General features: G+C 43.3%; 1 protein-coding gene across 4 annotated transcripts in view; it reads left to right on the forward strand.

Annotated features, from left to right (window-relative positions):
• Positions 1-17275, forward strand: part of VPS35L (VPS35 endosomal protein sorting factor like) — a 129417-nt gene that overhangs the window by 23562 nt on the left and 88580 nt on the right. For all 4 annotated transcript variants that reach the window (XM_029221840.1, XM_029221837.1, XM_029221841.1 and 1 more), the window contains exons 8-9: positions 4979-5063; positions 11894-11953. In XM_029221840.1, the coding sequence (XP_029077673.1) occupies positions 4979-5063; positions 11894-11953 (145 nt within the window). The remainder of the gene's footprint in view (positions 1-4978; positions 5064-11893; positions 11954-17275) is intronic.

Here is a 17275-nt window from a genome sequence, read left to right on the forward strand (position 1 = left end):
TTGCTGAGTGGCTCAAGTGAGAGAATATCTAAACTAACAAGAGCTTCTTCAAAATATTTTTGTTGGCAACATCTCTCCATAGAGTATTGTGGTATAGAACTGTGACTTCTAAGAGTTTGACATCTGGAGGAGATTTGATTCATGTCTTCCCAAAGAAAATAATCATGAAACTGTTTAATTAACTCCACATCTAGCTAATAGTAACTGTTTGACTTGCAATACTTTAAAGACTGCCCTCTTTATCCAAAAAAGCTAGTCAAGGTACAGAATATGGAGAAGTGAGCAGTTTCCCTTATTTGCTCTGCAGTAAGGTTTCACTTTGTTTTTTCAGCTTTATTGAGGATATTTTACATGTCCTAAAATCCACCATTGTAAATGTACAATTCAGTGAAGTTTTTAGTAAGTTTACAGAGTTGCCCAGCGATTACACAATCCAGTTTTAGAACATTTTCATAGCCACTGCCCACCTCCCGCCCTCGCCCCACCCCCTGCCCAAATTTCCTCAAGCCCGTTAGCACTCAAACCCTGCTGCCACTTTCAGCCTTAGAAAAACCACCGATCTGCTTTCTGACTCTATGAATTTGCCTTTCCTGACGTCTCATGTCCGTGGGGTCACTCATTATGTACTCTTTCACATCTGGCTTCTTTCGCTTACCGTGTTTTTGAGGTTCATCCATGTTGTAATATCAGTACTCTGTACCATTTTTCTGCTGTATAGTATACCACTGCATGCATAACCACATTTTACTTATCCATTAACAAGCTGATAGACGTTTAAGTTGTTTCCACTCTGGCCATTATGAGTGATGCCGCTGTTCACAATTGCAAACAAGTCTTTGTATGGACGTATATTTTCATTTTTCTTGGATAGATTCCTAGAAGTGGAATTGCTAAGTCATATGGTAAGTTTATGTTTAACTTTTTGAGGAACGGCCAAATTGTTTTCCAAAATGGCTGCACCATTTACATTCCCACCAGCAAGGTATGAGGGTTCCAGTTCCTCTATATCTTTTCAATCACTCATTTCGTTATTGCCCATCTTTTTGATTATAGCCATCTGAGTGGGTGTGAAGTGGTACCTCATCGTGGTTTTTTTTTTTTTTTTTGCGGTATGCGGGCCTCTCACTGTCGTGGCCTCTCCCGTTGTGGAGCACAGGCTCCGGACGCACAGGCTCAGCGGCCATGGCTCACAGGCCCAGCCGCTCCGCGGCATGTGGGATCTTCCCGAATTGGGGCACAAACCCGTGTCCCCTGCATCGGCAGGCGGACTTTGAACCACTGCGCCACCAGGGAAGCCCTCATCGTGGTTTTAATTTGCATATCCCTACTGACTAATGATGTTGAGCACCTTTTCATATGTTTATTGGCCATTTTTATATCTTCTTTAGTGAACTGTCTATTCAAGACTTGCCCATTTAAAAAATCAGGTTGTTTGTCTTCTTGTTGAGTTGTAGTAATTCTTTATCCTTGATACGAGTTCTTTATCAAATACATGATCTACTTGTATTTTCTCCTAGTCTGTGGCTTATCTTTTCATTTTCGTAATGGTATCTTTTGAAGTGTAGGAGTTTTTAATTTTAATGAAGTCCAGTTTATCAGTTTTCTCCTTTTTGGCTCATGCTTTTGGAGTTGTATGTAGGAACTCTTTGCATAACCCAGGGTTGTGAGAATTTCTTCCTGTGTTTTATTCTAGAAGCTTTATAGTTTTAGCTCTTACATCTAGGTTATATGGTCCATTTTGAATTATTTTTTTGTGTGTATGGTGTGTCTAAGTTTATTTTTGTCCATATGGATATCCAGTTGTCTCAGCAGCATTTGCTGAAAATACTTATCTTGGCACCTTTGTCAAAAGTCAGTTGACCATAAAAGTAAGGGTTTATTTCTGAACTCTCAATTCTATTCCATAGATCTATAGGTATGTCCTTATGCCAGTACCACACTTGATTACTATAGCTTTATGGTAAATTTTGAAACTAGGTATAGTATGTCTTTTGACTTTGTTCTTCTTTTTCAGAATTGTTTTGGCTCTTCTGGGTCCTTTGCATTTCCATATGAATTTTAGGATCAGCTTGTCAATTTCTACCAAAAAAAAAAAAAAAAACCCTTTGGGATTTTGATAGGGATTGTACTGACCCTACAGATCGGTTGGAGAGATTTGCCATCTGAAGCAGAGTTAATCTACTGATGCGTAAATTATGTATCATTCATCCTGTTGATAGGCATTTTGTTCTTTTCTTTTTCCTTCTTTCATTATTATGAACGATGTTGCTGCGAACGCTGGTCACGTCTGCTGGTGACCATATAAAGTGTTTCTCTAGATGAAGGCCCATACCTAAAAGTGGAATTGCTCGGTGTAGGATGTGTGCCTTGTCTGCTTTCCCAGACAATGCCAAGTTATTTTCCGCAGTAGTTGTGCCAGCCTGCACTGTAGTAGCAGTGGGGGTGTGAGAGTCTGTGCTGTTCAGTGGCCTACCAACATTTGGAATGAGCAGACTTTCAATTTTAATTTCTCCAATTTAGGAGGTAATAACATCATATTTTATTGTGGTTTTAATTTGCAATTCCCCGATTATAATAAGATTGAGCATCTTTTCATATGTTTATTGGCCATTGGGGTTTCCTTTTCTATAAAATGCCTTTTGTTGATTCCTTTTGCTCATTTTTCCATTATGTTATTTGTACCTTTCTTACTGATTTTTAGGATTTAAAAAATATATATTGTGGGCAGTAATTGTCCTCTGATTAATTAGTCTGCTTCCCTCCTTTCCTGCCTTCCTTCTAGCCATCCGTCTAGTCATACTTTCTTATACTGAACCATAGATTATCTTTTAATTTATCCATTTGCTTTGGTTCACATTTTTGGTTTTTAATTCCAACTTAATTTTAGGAACTGCTAGTTTCCTTCTAGAATCTTGCTAATTGGAAACAAATGAAAAGCATTCTTTTAGTATTTTTTCCGCAGTGTTAATAAATTCGATAGCAAGTATTTTAGGCAGAGTAATTCATCAGTTAGTTGCTCAGGAAATGTTTATAACAATGGTTCTCAACCTTGGCTGCACATTAGAATCACTTGGGAGCTTTAAGAAATCCTGATGTCCAAGCTGCACCCCAGACCAGCTTAATCAGAATCTCTGAGAGTGGGATCCAGGCACTGTTATTTTACAAAGCTTCCCAGATGATTCCGAAGCTGAGAACCCTTGGTTTGTAGAATGCTCATTTCATTCAGAATGTGGTACAGATTGCGGATCTCAGGAACCCAGTGTGTCCTGGGCTTGTTTCAGTGCAGCAGTCACCTGGGGCCCTTGTTGAAAATACTGATTTTGGAGCAGGGAATCTGTTTTTTTTAACACATACCCTGGGGGTGCCTGATTTTTATTGGTTTAGGAAACTGCACCAAAGCTTTACAAAAACTGTGTAATCTTCAAAATAGTGATTTAAAAGGTAACTTCAATTTATGACATTATTATGATTTTAACTTTGGATTAAAAAATTTTTTCTGCTTCCTATTGTCTTTATAAAATACATGTTCTGTGACACCAGCTTGGGAGACAAATCAATGCACAGGTGTTGGGAAACGCCAGCTGTGTTTAATTTGAAATCTTCTGTTTGAATTCTCTCCCTCTCACCTCACCAGTGGGCAGTAACCCATCTCTGAGGGGCTCTGGGTAGGAACTCAGGAGATGTCACATCCCTAGGAACCAAGAGCTGTGTATTGTAAACAGTCTCTAGGATTCAGAACTGTTTGTTTTTTCCAAGCCCTGAAATCTCATGGGGTAATTAATTGTTTAAGTTGGAGCTCTCATAAAGGGCATGTGAAAAACACAAAGCAAGGTGTCAGGAAATGGAGTTCTGTGTACATCCAAATGCCACATTTGGTGTCATTGCCATTGTTTTAACAGCTTACATTCCCCTCACCTCCAATCCCCAAATAACATTTGGGCCATGAGAGGATGTTTTACAAATTAGACACATTGTTTACTTTTAGTTACATAATGCTAAGGAGAAACTTGATGAATGTAATAATTCAGATATTGTGTAACAAAGCCAAACTGAAAACACATGTCAGCCTACATCTTGATATGATGAACTTTCTAGCCATTCTGTGCACATCGGAAGCGCATACATACGAAAGTACCCTTTCTAAATGTCCAAATAGTTTTTTTCTTTTAACGTGACATTTTTCCTGTCTGATAAAATATGGCAAGGTTATCTAGTTCCTTATCCAGACTTCTGAATTTGCAAGGATTTCAGGGCATTACTTCTAGTTCTTCGAAGTAGAGATAGATTTTTGTTTCTGATTATACAAGATGACTTCATCTGGGGTGTTCGGGGCCACGTTGTGTGGCTGCCATCTTCCGTTATGAGTCCTGAACACGTCGATGGCCCTCTGGCGTGAGTGATGGCAGAGGAATTGAGGAATTCCCGGCAAAGCCAAAATGTTCTGGCTTGCAGAGCACAGTTCCAGAGAAACATGTAACTCTTTGAAGCTTGTCACGTTTCCTTTTAGAAGGAAATTTAAGAGTAAGTATAAATAATAGGTGCTAGTTTAAGAAACCCTAGAGATTTGCCTATGGGGTCATTTCATAGAAAAGAACATTTAAGAATCAAGACCATTCTGAAATAAACCAGCGGAGGTAATGCTGAAAAGATGGAGTCACCTGCAGGGACGCTGGTTGACTTCTCTGGTGACCCAGTGCTGACCCTAGTTCAGACCCTCTGGATAAGATTCCTGAGTCGTGGCTTTCCTGAGGGAGGTGATGGTGCCTTTCATTAAGAGGCTGTCTTGTGAGCATAGTTGACTCCCTTTGTCAAAAGCACGGTGGTTTTACTTGTCATTATACCTTCAATGACTAGCACCAGGCCTGGCACATGGTATACACTTGCACTTGTTTGTGGAGATCCTTAATTTTCCAGGCCTGGAGTGTTCCAACCCAGTCAGACATGACAGTGACTTTTCTTTTCTCTTCTCTTTTTCTAGTGTTCAAAGCTTCTTTCGGACACAAGTGTTATTCAGTTCTACCCAAGCAAATTTGTCCTTATCACGGACATACTTGATACATTTGGTAAGTACTAGTTTTATTCATCTCAAATCTAAGAAGTGCGTTTGTTTTGCCGGAAGTTGGATGGTAGAGTTGCTTTAAATTGGGTTCTGCTGTGGTTTAAATTACTAGGCAAGTCACGAGGGAGACCCAAACTCCCACCCCTACCCTTGCTCCCCTGCTCTAATGAGGGGAGCAAAGGTGCGGGTGCTGTTTTTGCAAGAATTTTAAATTGTGTGTTTCTAACCTTCTGATAGGCTAGCGAGGCGAGTGAGTCAAGCAAGGCAGGCTGGGGAGCACATGTCTTATACAGACCAGCCTCGGTCTGTCGCCGGCCGGCTCATGGCATCTGGAACTCACTTTGTTCAGAACTGAACCTGGCATCTCCTCCCAGCCCTTCCCCACCCGCACTGGGTTTCTGTGTCAGGGGATGGCGGCACCATGTACCCCCGTGCCCACGCTGGAAATCTGAGTCTTCTCCCCTGTGCCCCATGTCCAGCCCGTCACCAGGTTCTTCAATTCACCTTCCTCAATCTCTCCCCCGTATGTCTGTTTTTCTGTCTTCTCTGTTAAAACCTTAGTCCAAGCCCCTGTTCTCTGCCCCATGGATGATGGCTGCAGCTCCTATGAGGTCTTCCTGCATCACTGTGGCTGCCCCTCGTCCCACACTCCACCCCTCAAGCCGAATGATCTTCGGGAGTGCAGCAGAGAGGTTTAGACTGAAGAGATTAATAACCAGGAGCCCCTTGGAGAAACAGGAGGTCTCCATGCTGCTTGGTGATGGTCAGTGGCCAGAACATCATGCCATTAGCAGTTTGCCCAAACCGTGCAGCCTGTACATGATGTTCAGCAGAGAGGTGCCCTGCAAGAACTAGGAGACAGTCATTGTCTGAGAACTGAACACGTAGGGGGTCGGAACAGACCTTTGCTGTCTTGCCGAGGAAGGACCGATGGGCTCCCAACCTGGCAAGTCTTGTCTGTGACCCATTGAAAGGTCAAATGTGTCAGAAAATGAAATGTCATTCAGAGAGACCCATTTATTTCTGTGCAGGAGACCGGGGACCTGAGTGTATTAGCTAGAATAAGTGATAGAAAACCTAACTCATTCATTTCCTCGTGGAAAAGGGGGGAGTATTTATTGGCTTATGTTGAAAAGGCCGGGGTAGTTTCTGGCTTCAGGTATAGCTGGATTCAGGAACTCAAACAGTATCTTCAGGACATTGGCTTTTTCTAGTACTTTTTCTTGGGTTGGCTTCATTCTTAAGCTCCACAAGGTGTTCTCAACTTTTATCAGTTTTGCTGCTACTAGTCCCAGGACAAGGAAGGAACTTTTATCCTCGCTTTCCAACAGAAGTCCCGGAATTCCATCTCATTGGCCTGGCTTGGATCACACGTCAGTCCCTGAGCCAGTTATGGGATCTGGGGATGAAATGTGCAGGTTATCCAGAGCTGGTTGCCCCAAAGGAGAAAGGGTGATGCTGTTGCCAGAGGAAAGGGGAATGGGAGCCAACTGGGTTAAAGGAAGAGATGTCCTGGCCAAACGACGGGACCTTTGGGTTCAGATGATCCGGGAAGGTGGCATCGGGCACTCTGCTGGGTGCTGAGGTTGTGTCAGCAAATAAGAAACAAAAATCCCTGCCTTCGTGGGCTGTGCCAGAAAGAGAGGATTCGCAGAACAAATAAGTAAACCTGATTGTGTGTTAGACAAGGATTGGTGCTATGGATGAAGAAAACCCAAACCAGAGCAGGGTGAAGTGGGCAGTGCTTTTATTTAAATGGGGTGGTCGGGGGAGGCCTTGCTGGGAAGTCGGTGTGTGGGCAAGTACTTGAAGGAGGTGAGAGATGAGCCGTATGCTGGCAACGTGGGGCCGGCTTATGACCAAGGAACAGCCAGTGCAAACACCCTGGGGTGGAAGCAGGCCTGGCAGGTCTGGAGAACTGAGAGGCCAGCGTGGCTGGAGGGGGGCGGGTGGGGTGGGGATGCAGCCAGAGAGCCTGGTGGGCCATGTAGGCCATTGGAAGGACTTGGGCTTTGAGCCCGAGGGCATGAGGAGCCGCCCAGGGTGTTGAGCACAGGAGGCGCAAGTTCCAGTTTGGGTTTTAATGGGCTCCCTCTGGCTGCTGTGTTGAGACTAGACGGTAGGGCGAGGGTGGAACGGGGGGCCCGGTTGGGAGGCCGGTGCAGCACTCCAGGTGAAAAATGAGGGTGGCATGGCCCCGGGGCGGCGGTGGGGATGGGGGAAGGTGATCCAGGACAGATGGGTGCATTAGGCTCTCAGAACAGATATCCATCGCATACCCCTTGGGCCTTGACCTGTCCTCATACCCAGCTTGCCTTCCGGGAGCGAGGATGTTAGTCAGCGAGAGAGGCCAGTGGCTATGTCTGGTTCCCCTGACAGTTCTGTATCGCATGGTGAGTTGACACATTGGCCTTCTGGTTTCCCTCGCCAGCCTCCTGCAAGTTTCTTTTGCATGAGTCAGCATCCCCGGGTGAGACTAGCTCTGAGATCATTCCTTGAGCCTGCAAGCCTGGCCAGATCCAGACGTTAACCTTGTGAGAATATGGGGCGACCGTTCTGTCAGCCTCTGTGGTGGCGGCCCAGTCCCATGCCTCGGCCGGCCAGGATGCGGTGTAGATGCCCGCCGTCCTTGCTGTGTCCCAGAAATTAGCTGGGCCGGGATTGGAGAATAACGGTGATAAATCCTCAACAAATCAGGGTTTTCCTTGGGCCTGACTCTCTGTTCTAGGTGCTTTGGTGATCTTAAGTCATGCCGTCCTCATAACAGCTCTATGAGGTAGGGTCTGTAATTATCCCCACTTCACAGATGAGGAGCCTGAGGCACAGGGAAGTAAAGCAGCTTGTCCAAGTCCCCAGGCTAGTGAGGGGCAGAGCTGGGACCCAAATTGAGTTCTCTCTGCAGTCAGAGCACCTGCTTTATTTCTCTTGTACTTGGCTTACGGGGGAAATTCTCTCTACAAAACTACAAATGCGTGTACCTTTGACCCAGCAACTTTGCCTCTGGGAATTCATCCAACAACCCAAGTGACCGTCCATAGGAGACCAGTTGAACAAACTATGGCACGTCTGTGTGCAGCAGGACGAGGAGGCCTCTGAGAGTGAGGGCGTGCTGTGTTCCAATGTGGAAAGATCCCCAGGGTACATTATCAGGTGAAAAACTCAAGATGCAGAACTGCTATGGGGTATGTTCCGTTTTGTTTAAGAAAGGAGGAAAAATTAGAGCGCTTGGTTGTTTTCACTTGCGTATGCCTAAAGAAACATTAGAAGGATCCCCAAGGAGCTAATAAAGGCGGAGACCCTCAGAGGGTGGCTTGAGCAGTGAGCTGGACGGGACGGGACGGGCTGAGAGAGAACCTTCATTGAGTACCTCCTGCAGCCTTTTGAATTTTGAATGGTGGGCATGTTTTACCTCTTCAAAGCGTTCCCAGAGGTGCCCTTGTCCAGATCTGTTGCGAATAGCTTTCCTCAGGAGCGCGAGGCAGCCTGCGCATGTGCAGGTGCTCGAGGACACTTTGTTATGCTTTGGGGCTAATGAGCAGCTTTCACCTTTTAAAAAGGGGGCGGAACTGGCCTTGCTTGGGTGGCAGCTCCGAGTGCTGAGGTCCATTGTGCATGTGTTGCTGGTGGTCAGTGGTTGTGAACGAGGCTGACCGAGGGTGGGAGCGTCTTGCTGGGCAAGGATGCGGGACATGGCCCCAGGCGTTTGCAACTGCAGCGCTTTAGCTGGGATTTCCCTGGAGGCAGTGAGCACAGAGCTGGGCTCTGGCGTCTCTCTGCCTGCATTCGTTGCCTCTCCTCCTACAGGGTTGTGTGAACTTGAGCCTTGGTTTCTTCACTTGTGAAATGGGCATAATAGGCCTTGCCTCTGGGGATTTCTGGAGAGAATTAAATGAGAGAATGTGTAGGAAGCACGTGATGTCTTTCCTCTTCTAGGAGCTGGCAGGGTCAGTGTAAACAGCTTAGAGCCGTGGCTGGCACAAAGTAAGGTGCTCAGAAAGTGTTAACTGTTGTCACTGTTGTTAACGATCTATATTAGTGTCCTTGATTTATAAGAAAGTGAATCAAGAAAGAAAATCTAGGGTCAGGTATTATTTCTCAAAATAGTTGTCCACTAACTTAACAAAGGAAAACAAATATTCACCAAACTCTTTTGGCCAAAAATGGTTTTGTGGTTAAAGGCCTTAGGAGATGAAGGTGAAATATAAAAGTTGTGCTTTCGTTTTTAAAAGAAAGCTAGTTTTGGAGAGATGGCAAGCTTTTTGTGGAGGAAGTAAAGGCGTTGGGTTCTCTTAAGCCCGGTCCACGCACTCTAGGAGGTATGAGAAGTTACATGGTTGCCCAGCGTGGCTTGCTGTGCTGTGTGATGGCCGAGGTAAACTGCATGTAGTTCCAATGCGGGGGGTTCTGTGCTCATCTCAGAGGAGGCCTCTCTTGGCATCAGGTGTGGCTGCCTTGGGGAGCCCGTGACTGCAGGTTACTTCCTGCCAGGAGGACAAAGGCAGGTGGCTTTCAGAACTGGAGCTTGGTCCCTGAGGCTTCCTGGGAACTTCTAAACTGAATCCACGGTTTGGGGCAGTGATTCTCATCCTCGGCTGCATACCTGGGGAGCTTTAAAAACACTTCTTTCTGATGGTCACGCTGTGCCCCAGATCATTTACATTAGCATCTCTGAGAACAGACGCAGGCATCAGCGTATTTTCAAGTGCCCCAGGTGCTCTGAGTGTTCAGCCAAGGTTGAGAACCCCTGGGTTAGAGGGAGGAGGGAGGCTTTTGGCAGTTGTTAGAGATTCCCACACCTAAGGCAAGTTTCAGCTCAGAGACCCACAGTGCCTGCCTGAATCAATGGTTCTCACACTTGAGTGTGTATAAGAATTTCCCATTAAGGTTATTCAAAATTCATATTCCTAGTCTTCACCCCCCGGAATATTCTTTTTCACTGGCTCTGAGGTGGGCCCCAGGAATGGACATTTTTAACAAGTGTCTTTCGGTGATGGTAATGTAAGTAGTCCACACTGGGAGAGGCATCTAGGGCTCTTCTCAGCTTGGCTGGCTTCCTGCATGTTAACCTAGCATTCTGTCATTTCTTGATGATGTCATTTGATCTCATGTTCTTTGACCAGAAATGATCCTATAACTCTCCTGTCTTTTTCCACGTATGGACAAGGGGTGTGGTTCTTTGTAGCCCTGAATGGTGGGGTTGTGCGGGGGAAAATGGGCATGGGAAAATACTTTCAACATCAAGGGTGATTTGGGAAGGTCCAGAAAATGAATAGAACTGTAACTTTTATCCTTTGAATATTGATAGCATTTTCCAAAATAACATTTGTACAGAATACATAAAACTTTTTGTGCTAGGCTGACCTGTAGACCAAGTCCAGACTGCACACTTGTATTTGTAAGTAAAGTTTTATTGGAAACAGCCACATCCATTTGTTTACCTATTGTCTATGGCTGCTTTTGAGCTACAGTAGCAGAGTTGAGTAGTTGCAATGGTGATCTCTGACCCACACAACCTAAAATACGTTCATCTATCCATCCAACAAAGATGAAGCACCCACTGTATGTCAGGCACTGATCTAGGTACTGGGTATATGTCAGTGAACAAAACAGGTAGAACTCTCTGCCCTTGTAGAACTTGTATACCTAGATGAATCTCAAATTCCAGCGCTTCTAGGTACCAGGCAGATTACGTAAGTGCGTGAAGCTGGCTGTTGATGAGAGACAGTAGGGAGCAGTGGAGACTGTGGCAAACTGGGTAGTTTTCAGGGGGCAGCTACTAATCTATTCAAGCTCATTTTTATCCTAGAGGGATGTGGGTCATTTTTGGCACATAGTTTGTGAAGGAGCAGGCAATCTGGGGGGTTTTTCTTCCAGTTTAATTGAGATAGAATTGATATACAACACTGTATAAGTTTAAGAAGTACAGCATAATGACTTGACTTACATACAGCATGAACTGATTACCACAGTAAGTTCAGTGAAAATCCATTCTCTCATATAGATACAAAATTAAAGAAATGGAAAAACATTTTTTTTATTATGATGAGAACTCTTAGGGTTTACTCTCTTAACTTTCATATATAGCATACAGCAGTGTTAATTATATGTATCATGTTGTACATTACATCCCCAGCACTTATTTATCTTATAACGGGAAGTTAGTACCTTTTGACTGCCTTCATCCAATTCCCCCTCCCCCAACCTTTGATAACCACAAATCTGATCTCTTTTGCTATGAGTTTGTTTGTTTCTTTTTGAAGTATAATTGACCTTTGTTAGTTCCTGTTACACAACACAGTGATTTGATATTTCTGTACATTTCAAAATGATCACCATGATAAGTCTAGTTACTATTTGTCATTTTACAAAGATCATACATAGTTATTGACTATATTCCCCGCACCATATATTTCATACCCATGACTCATTTATCTCTCTCACCTATTTCTCACCTTCCCCTCGCCACTGGCAACCACCTGTTTGTTCTCTGTATCTATGACTCTCTGTTTTGTTATATTCTTTTTTGTTTGTTTTTTAGTTTCCACATACAAGTGAAATCATACAGTATTTGTCTTTTTCTGTCTGACTTATTTTGCTTAGCATAAGTGAAGGATCACTTTTCTGCCTAGAGCAGAAAGTCCCCTCTTTTAATTAAAAATCTAAAATTAAAAAAGAATCATGGCTAAAAATTTGCCCCACTAGGTGGCAGCATACTATCACAAGTAGAAGCTCATATGGGAGACGCCACCGTCTCTGTCCCTAATTAACAAACATTAATTTATTGTTTGCTTCTGGAGGGCACAATGCTGACACCATATGTCCTTTTCTCCCCAGGAAAGCTGGTATACGAGCGCATCTTTTCCATGTGTATGGATAACCACAGCATCTTACCAGGTAATGTCTTAGCTTTTCCATGGGTTTCATGCTGCCCTCAAGTCAGGATTAGAAGGTTTATATCAAGTCAGGATTTGTTGAGACCTGAAATAAAGGTTTTTTTGTTTGTTTGTTTTGGTGTGTTAAAAGTTAAAGAAACGCCTTTACGGATTTCTGATCAACTCAGTCTTCAAAAAACATTAGATTTTCCAACAGCCCAGCTAGGGATTTGGGCAAGTAATTTGAATCTGCAAGAATGAAGAGGTATTACAATTAGATTCAACTGAACTTTTATACCAACTTCAAGTTCTCTGCTGCTGGACATTTAAATATTTTTCCTATATGTTTTTCCTAAGAAGCAAATTACTTTATAAAATCAACTTTATATTAAGGAACAATGTCAAATAAATCAGTAATAACAGATGCTTTGAATCTACATTCTATGCCCAAGTGATGTTTGCATTAAATTTATTGCCACTCAGTTTTAAACTCTCAGGAGGTTATAATGGGACAGCTAGATCACAAATTTCTTTTGTCACATAAATGATGATGATGGGGCCAGCAGCATGGAACGCCCAGCAACAGCATCCTTTCCCTCTTATTCCTCCTTTCAAGTTCCTAGCGCTGCTGAGAGGAAGCGCGCTTATCTGTACAAGTTAGAACAAGCTCACCCCACCTTCATCCCACCTCCTTCTGCTTCTAGCAGCGGCACTTCCCTGGAGGATGAAGAGATGGCATGTGACAGTACCCGTAATTTGATCTCTTTTCTTTTTGTCTGTTTATCTGTCTTGCCTTTCTGTCTCTTTCTTTCCCCCTTCCTTCCTTCCTTCCTTTCTCTTTCTCTCTTTTGCTCTCTTTCACTGTGTCTCTTTTTTCTCTCCTTTTCTCTCTTTCTTTCCTTTTTTTCCTTTCTTACCTTCCTTCCTTCCTTCCATCTATCTATAGTGTTAAAAACTATTTAATATGTACATTTCTCAGAGAGAAAGACAGAACTCTACAGACCTTTAGGGTTAGAAAGGCTCTTAGGAATCACCGTGTCTCATTGTAGGTGGGCAAACCCAGTGGGGAAGAGTCAGGGACTTGCCCACAGGCCTGCCACCGGCTAGCGAGAGCCTGGTTCTTAGCGCTGGGCCTGCACCATCCAATATGGTGGCCACTGGTCACGTGGGGCTCTTGAACACTAGAGATGTGGCCAGTCCAAACTGAGATGTGCTGTGAGTATAAAAAAAAAAGTACCCTGGATTTCAGAGACTTTTTTTTTTCTTTTGGCTACACTGAGTGGCATGCGGGATCTTAGTTCCCCGACCAGGGATCAAACCCATGGTCCCTACAGTGGAAGTGCAGAGTCTTAACCACTGGACCACCACGGAAGTTCCTCAGAGACTTATACAAATAAAAGACCATGAAGTACCTCACTAATTTTTAAGTTGATTACATGTTGAACTGATACTTTAGATGAATTGGATTAAATGAAGTAAATTGTTAAAATTTCGCCTGTTTTGTTTTAGCTTTTTGAATGCTGCTCACGTGATATTTCCACTGGACACTGCTGCTCTAGACCCTCCCCTCCACCACATCATACCTGCGATGTTTTTTTTTTTTACATCTTTATTAGAGTATAATTGCTTTACAGTGGTGTGTTAGTTTCTGCTTTATTACAAAGTGAATCAGTTATACGTATACATATGTTCCCATATCTCTTCCCTCTTGCGTCTCCCTCCCTCCCACCCTCCCTATCCCACCCCTCCAGGCGGTCACAAAGCACCGAGCTGATCTCCCTGTGCTATGCGGCTGCCTCCCACTAGCTATCTACCTTACATTTGGTAGTGTGTATATGTCCAACAGCTCCTCCCACATTCTAGGCTTCTCAAGACTTGGAGGCAGGGACAAGCCTGATGGAAAGGCTTCTCTGTCAACTTAAGGATTTGGGAAACTCGGGTGCATTTATTTTACACTTGCCAACTTTTCTTCCATATGCTATACCAGCAGCAGTAAATTCTTAGCCTGCAGGCAGAAATAAACTCAGATAGGTGTTTTCTTTGGCTATAACAGTATTTTTTAAAATGCTTCTTCATGTAGGTTCTACTTCTTCCTATTGTTGTATACCTAACTGCTTTAAAATATTTATATTACCTGACTGGCCCCTAAGGGCATTTGTGTTTGCACCTATTGCAATAGTTTTCCTTCCTCTTAGTTTTCACTAACTATACAAACAACATTTTAGGGCTAGTTAAGGAAGAATTACTAATAACTTTCTCCCTACCTAAACTATAAAAATTCAGAATAAAAGGCTACTTTCATGTTCACTTTTAGTTCTTATCTATATATTACTAATTAGCACGTTTATCACTAAATTCTTCCCTTCCAAAATATCTTTTTTTTTTTTTTTTTTACCTTGAATCGGGCTTTTGCTTTCTTGAAAATAATTTCATTTCCCCCCTTTCAGTTAAAATCTTCATCTGCATGTGTTTTCTGCTTCCCAGAACCTGAAAGGGAGAGGGGCAGACTTTTCTCAAAAATATCAATAATGTTGGGGATGAATCTTAACAGTAATTATGAAGAAAGCTTTGAAACCTACTATGCAGAATTCTGCCCAAAGAAATTATGTGGAGAGAGAAGTCCGGTGGCGTGTGTACTCATTCTTTCCATTTGAATCAAGTTCAGACTGTGAACTTAGTATTTGAGCCCTTTACCTTCAGGAGTTTTAACTAAGGCATAGCTCTCATGACCTCAGAAAGATGCCAGTGTCCTTTGGGTTCACGGAAAGTATATGCTACTAGTTGTGTAGTTTCCCCCCAGCATTTCTTAATCCAGCATGTGGCTGAAGAGGCAATGTACTCTAAGTGATAAAACAATTCTGTTTCCATGTTGGGAGAAATAACTTGGGTTTATTGTGTTGTGCTCTCCTCATCAACTGGGGGCATTCCTATCTTCAGTTTTTCTCCATGGCTGATGTAAGCTGCATCTGGATAAGCAATGTCCTTAACTGACCTGGCCTTTCAGGCACATATTAAGGTGATGTGGCACCCCTATAAGCCTTGTTGTGTAAAGAGACCTCTCACTGCCAGGGTAGAGACTTGGCAAATGAAAGAGAACTAGAGTCGCTGGTGTCCTCCCTCCTCCTAAAATATCCACAGAAGTTAGGGTTGAAAAAAGAAACACCATAAAAGAAAAATAAGTGAGAACTAGAGGAAAATATCTTTGGTCTTTGTTACATCAAAGCCTCTTCTTAATTAATTTCCAAATTCTGAATTCATTCTCCACGTAGCAGCTCAAGCACTGAAGTATAAGTCATGTCATGCCATGCCATTCCTCTGCTCAGAACTCTTCAGGGAGTTTCCGTCATACTTAGAAAAACTCTCAGACTCCTCACCAAGGCTGCAACCCCGCATGACCTGGTTTGTGATGCCTGCTTCCCCCCTTCTTGCTCTCACCACTTTGGCTCCCTTTCCTGTTCTTTGACCACACCAGAGGTCATACCTACCACAGGGCCTTTGCACTTGCTGTTTCTTCCTCCTGGAATACATTTCCTCCACATCTAAGCATGGCTAGTTCCTTTTTATAATTCAGGGCTCAGCTCAAATGCTACGTCTGCAGGAGACTTCTCTGACTGACACCCTGTCTAATGAATCCCCCCTGCCAAATTAACTCAGGTCACTCTCTATTCCATACCTAGTTTTATATCTTTCATAGTGTTGACTGCTGTTGCATGTTATCTTGTTTGCATGCTTATTCCTTTCTGTGTTTATTATGTTTCTTCCCCCACTGGAATGTAAGCTTCATTAGGGCAGGGTCTCTCTTATGTGCTATTATCTACCTGGATCCTAGAATACCACTTTTAGCTGGTTCCTAAGACGTTTGTATTGAGCAAATGAAGTAATGTAATATTGAGTTTTCTGTAGCATTTTTTTTCTTCCAGTTTTGTTTATTTACTTTTTTCTATAATATTTTAAAGTCCTGCATAACATAATCCTTTTCCTGAATTATTCCTTGAGCTGGAAGGAAAGCCTGAAGCCTTTATATTGCATATGAAGATTATTGTATAGCTTTCAATCAATGTGTACACGCAGGGCAACTTGCCTTTGGTGTGATGTCCAGCTCTCTCTGGCAGACTGAATCCCTGTCATCCCACCCTTTGCTGCTGCACTCCATTCCCTCAACTGAAAAGCAAGAGTTTTTCTTAGATGACCTCAGAGACTTATTTTTGCTTTTGGGTCTCAAGTCACATGATTTGGTCATATGAAGGGAAATTAACCCCACCTCTCCCTTTTCCAAAAGGCAAGATTGACAAACGAATTTAAGAATAACCCTTATCTTTTCCTGTCTGGATCTCTTGGAACTTGAAAAAAAGTTACTTTGAAGTGCACGGGTTCAGGCCAGGAAAGGGAAAATGGTAATTTCCCTTCCCTTTGAAAATGGCAAGTGAAAAATTCTCGAATGAATGAAGCATGCCAGAACGTCCAAAAATAGATCCTTGAGGTTGCAATTCCAAAATATCTGCCGTTGTGATTAGTGACTGTTCTCAGCTCGTGAAGTACCTAGAGTTTTATCTTTTTGCTGATTCCATAGATATTTTGATCACCTTAATGGTGTGCCACCAAGTAGCAGAAAGTAGAATCAGGGATGAAAAATGACCCACTGAACAAGATGAGACCAACCAACAAGCTAACGTTCATCTGTTATGTTCTATAGTAATTAATTTCTCCTGTTTTGATTGAATCCTGAAAGTGTAAAGCACACCCAGTGGTGGGATCGGGCTCCAATTTGTGTGGAAATCATTTAGAAGAAATCATTTTCATGTAAGAGTTCAACAGTGGCCTTCTTGGTGTTGATGAGTCTTTTGTTGTTTGTTTTTGTTTTCATTTTTCCGTGCTCTTTTCCATTCCTTATTAAGATGCATGTCATGATTGGGCTTGGTTGTCAGTGCCAGAAAACTCAAAATCACAGTAAGGAAGATCAGGGCTAGTTGGGTAGCCAGCCCGTGGTGCCAACAATTCTGACTTCGGTCTTGCTCTTGTGTTTCAAGATGGTTATGGAGGTCACAGCCATCGTATCTGCATTCTAGCCGGCACGAAGGAAGAAGGAATGAAGATCAAGCCCTTTCCCTTACAGCTAGTTCCCAGACCTTGCACTTTTGTTTATATCCTGGGGCCAGAACTTGGTCACATGGCCACACTGAGCTGCAAGGATGGCCGCATGCCCAGCAGAAAACGAGAGTCCTATTAAAGAGGAAGAGAGTAGATAAGCGGGGAAAGTGGCAGTTTTGCCACAAAGTGACTCAAGTCTTAGTGCCATATGGAGCTGGCAGCCTGACCCTGGCTGGTTTCTCGCCTCAGAGTCTTG

Source organism: Monodon monoceros, unplaced genomic scaffold (assembly GCF_005190385.1).
Source record: "Monodon monoceros isolate NGI ecotype Baffin Bay Population unplaced genomic scaffold, NGI_Narwhal_1 Super_Scaffold_13, whole genome shotgun sequence".
NCBI classification, from domain to species: domain Eukaryota; kingdom Metazoa; phylum Chordata; class Mammalia; order Artiodactyla; family Monodontidae; genus Monodon; species Monodon monoceros.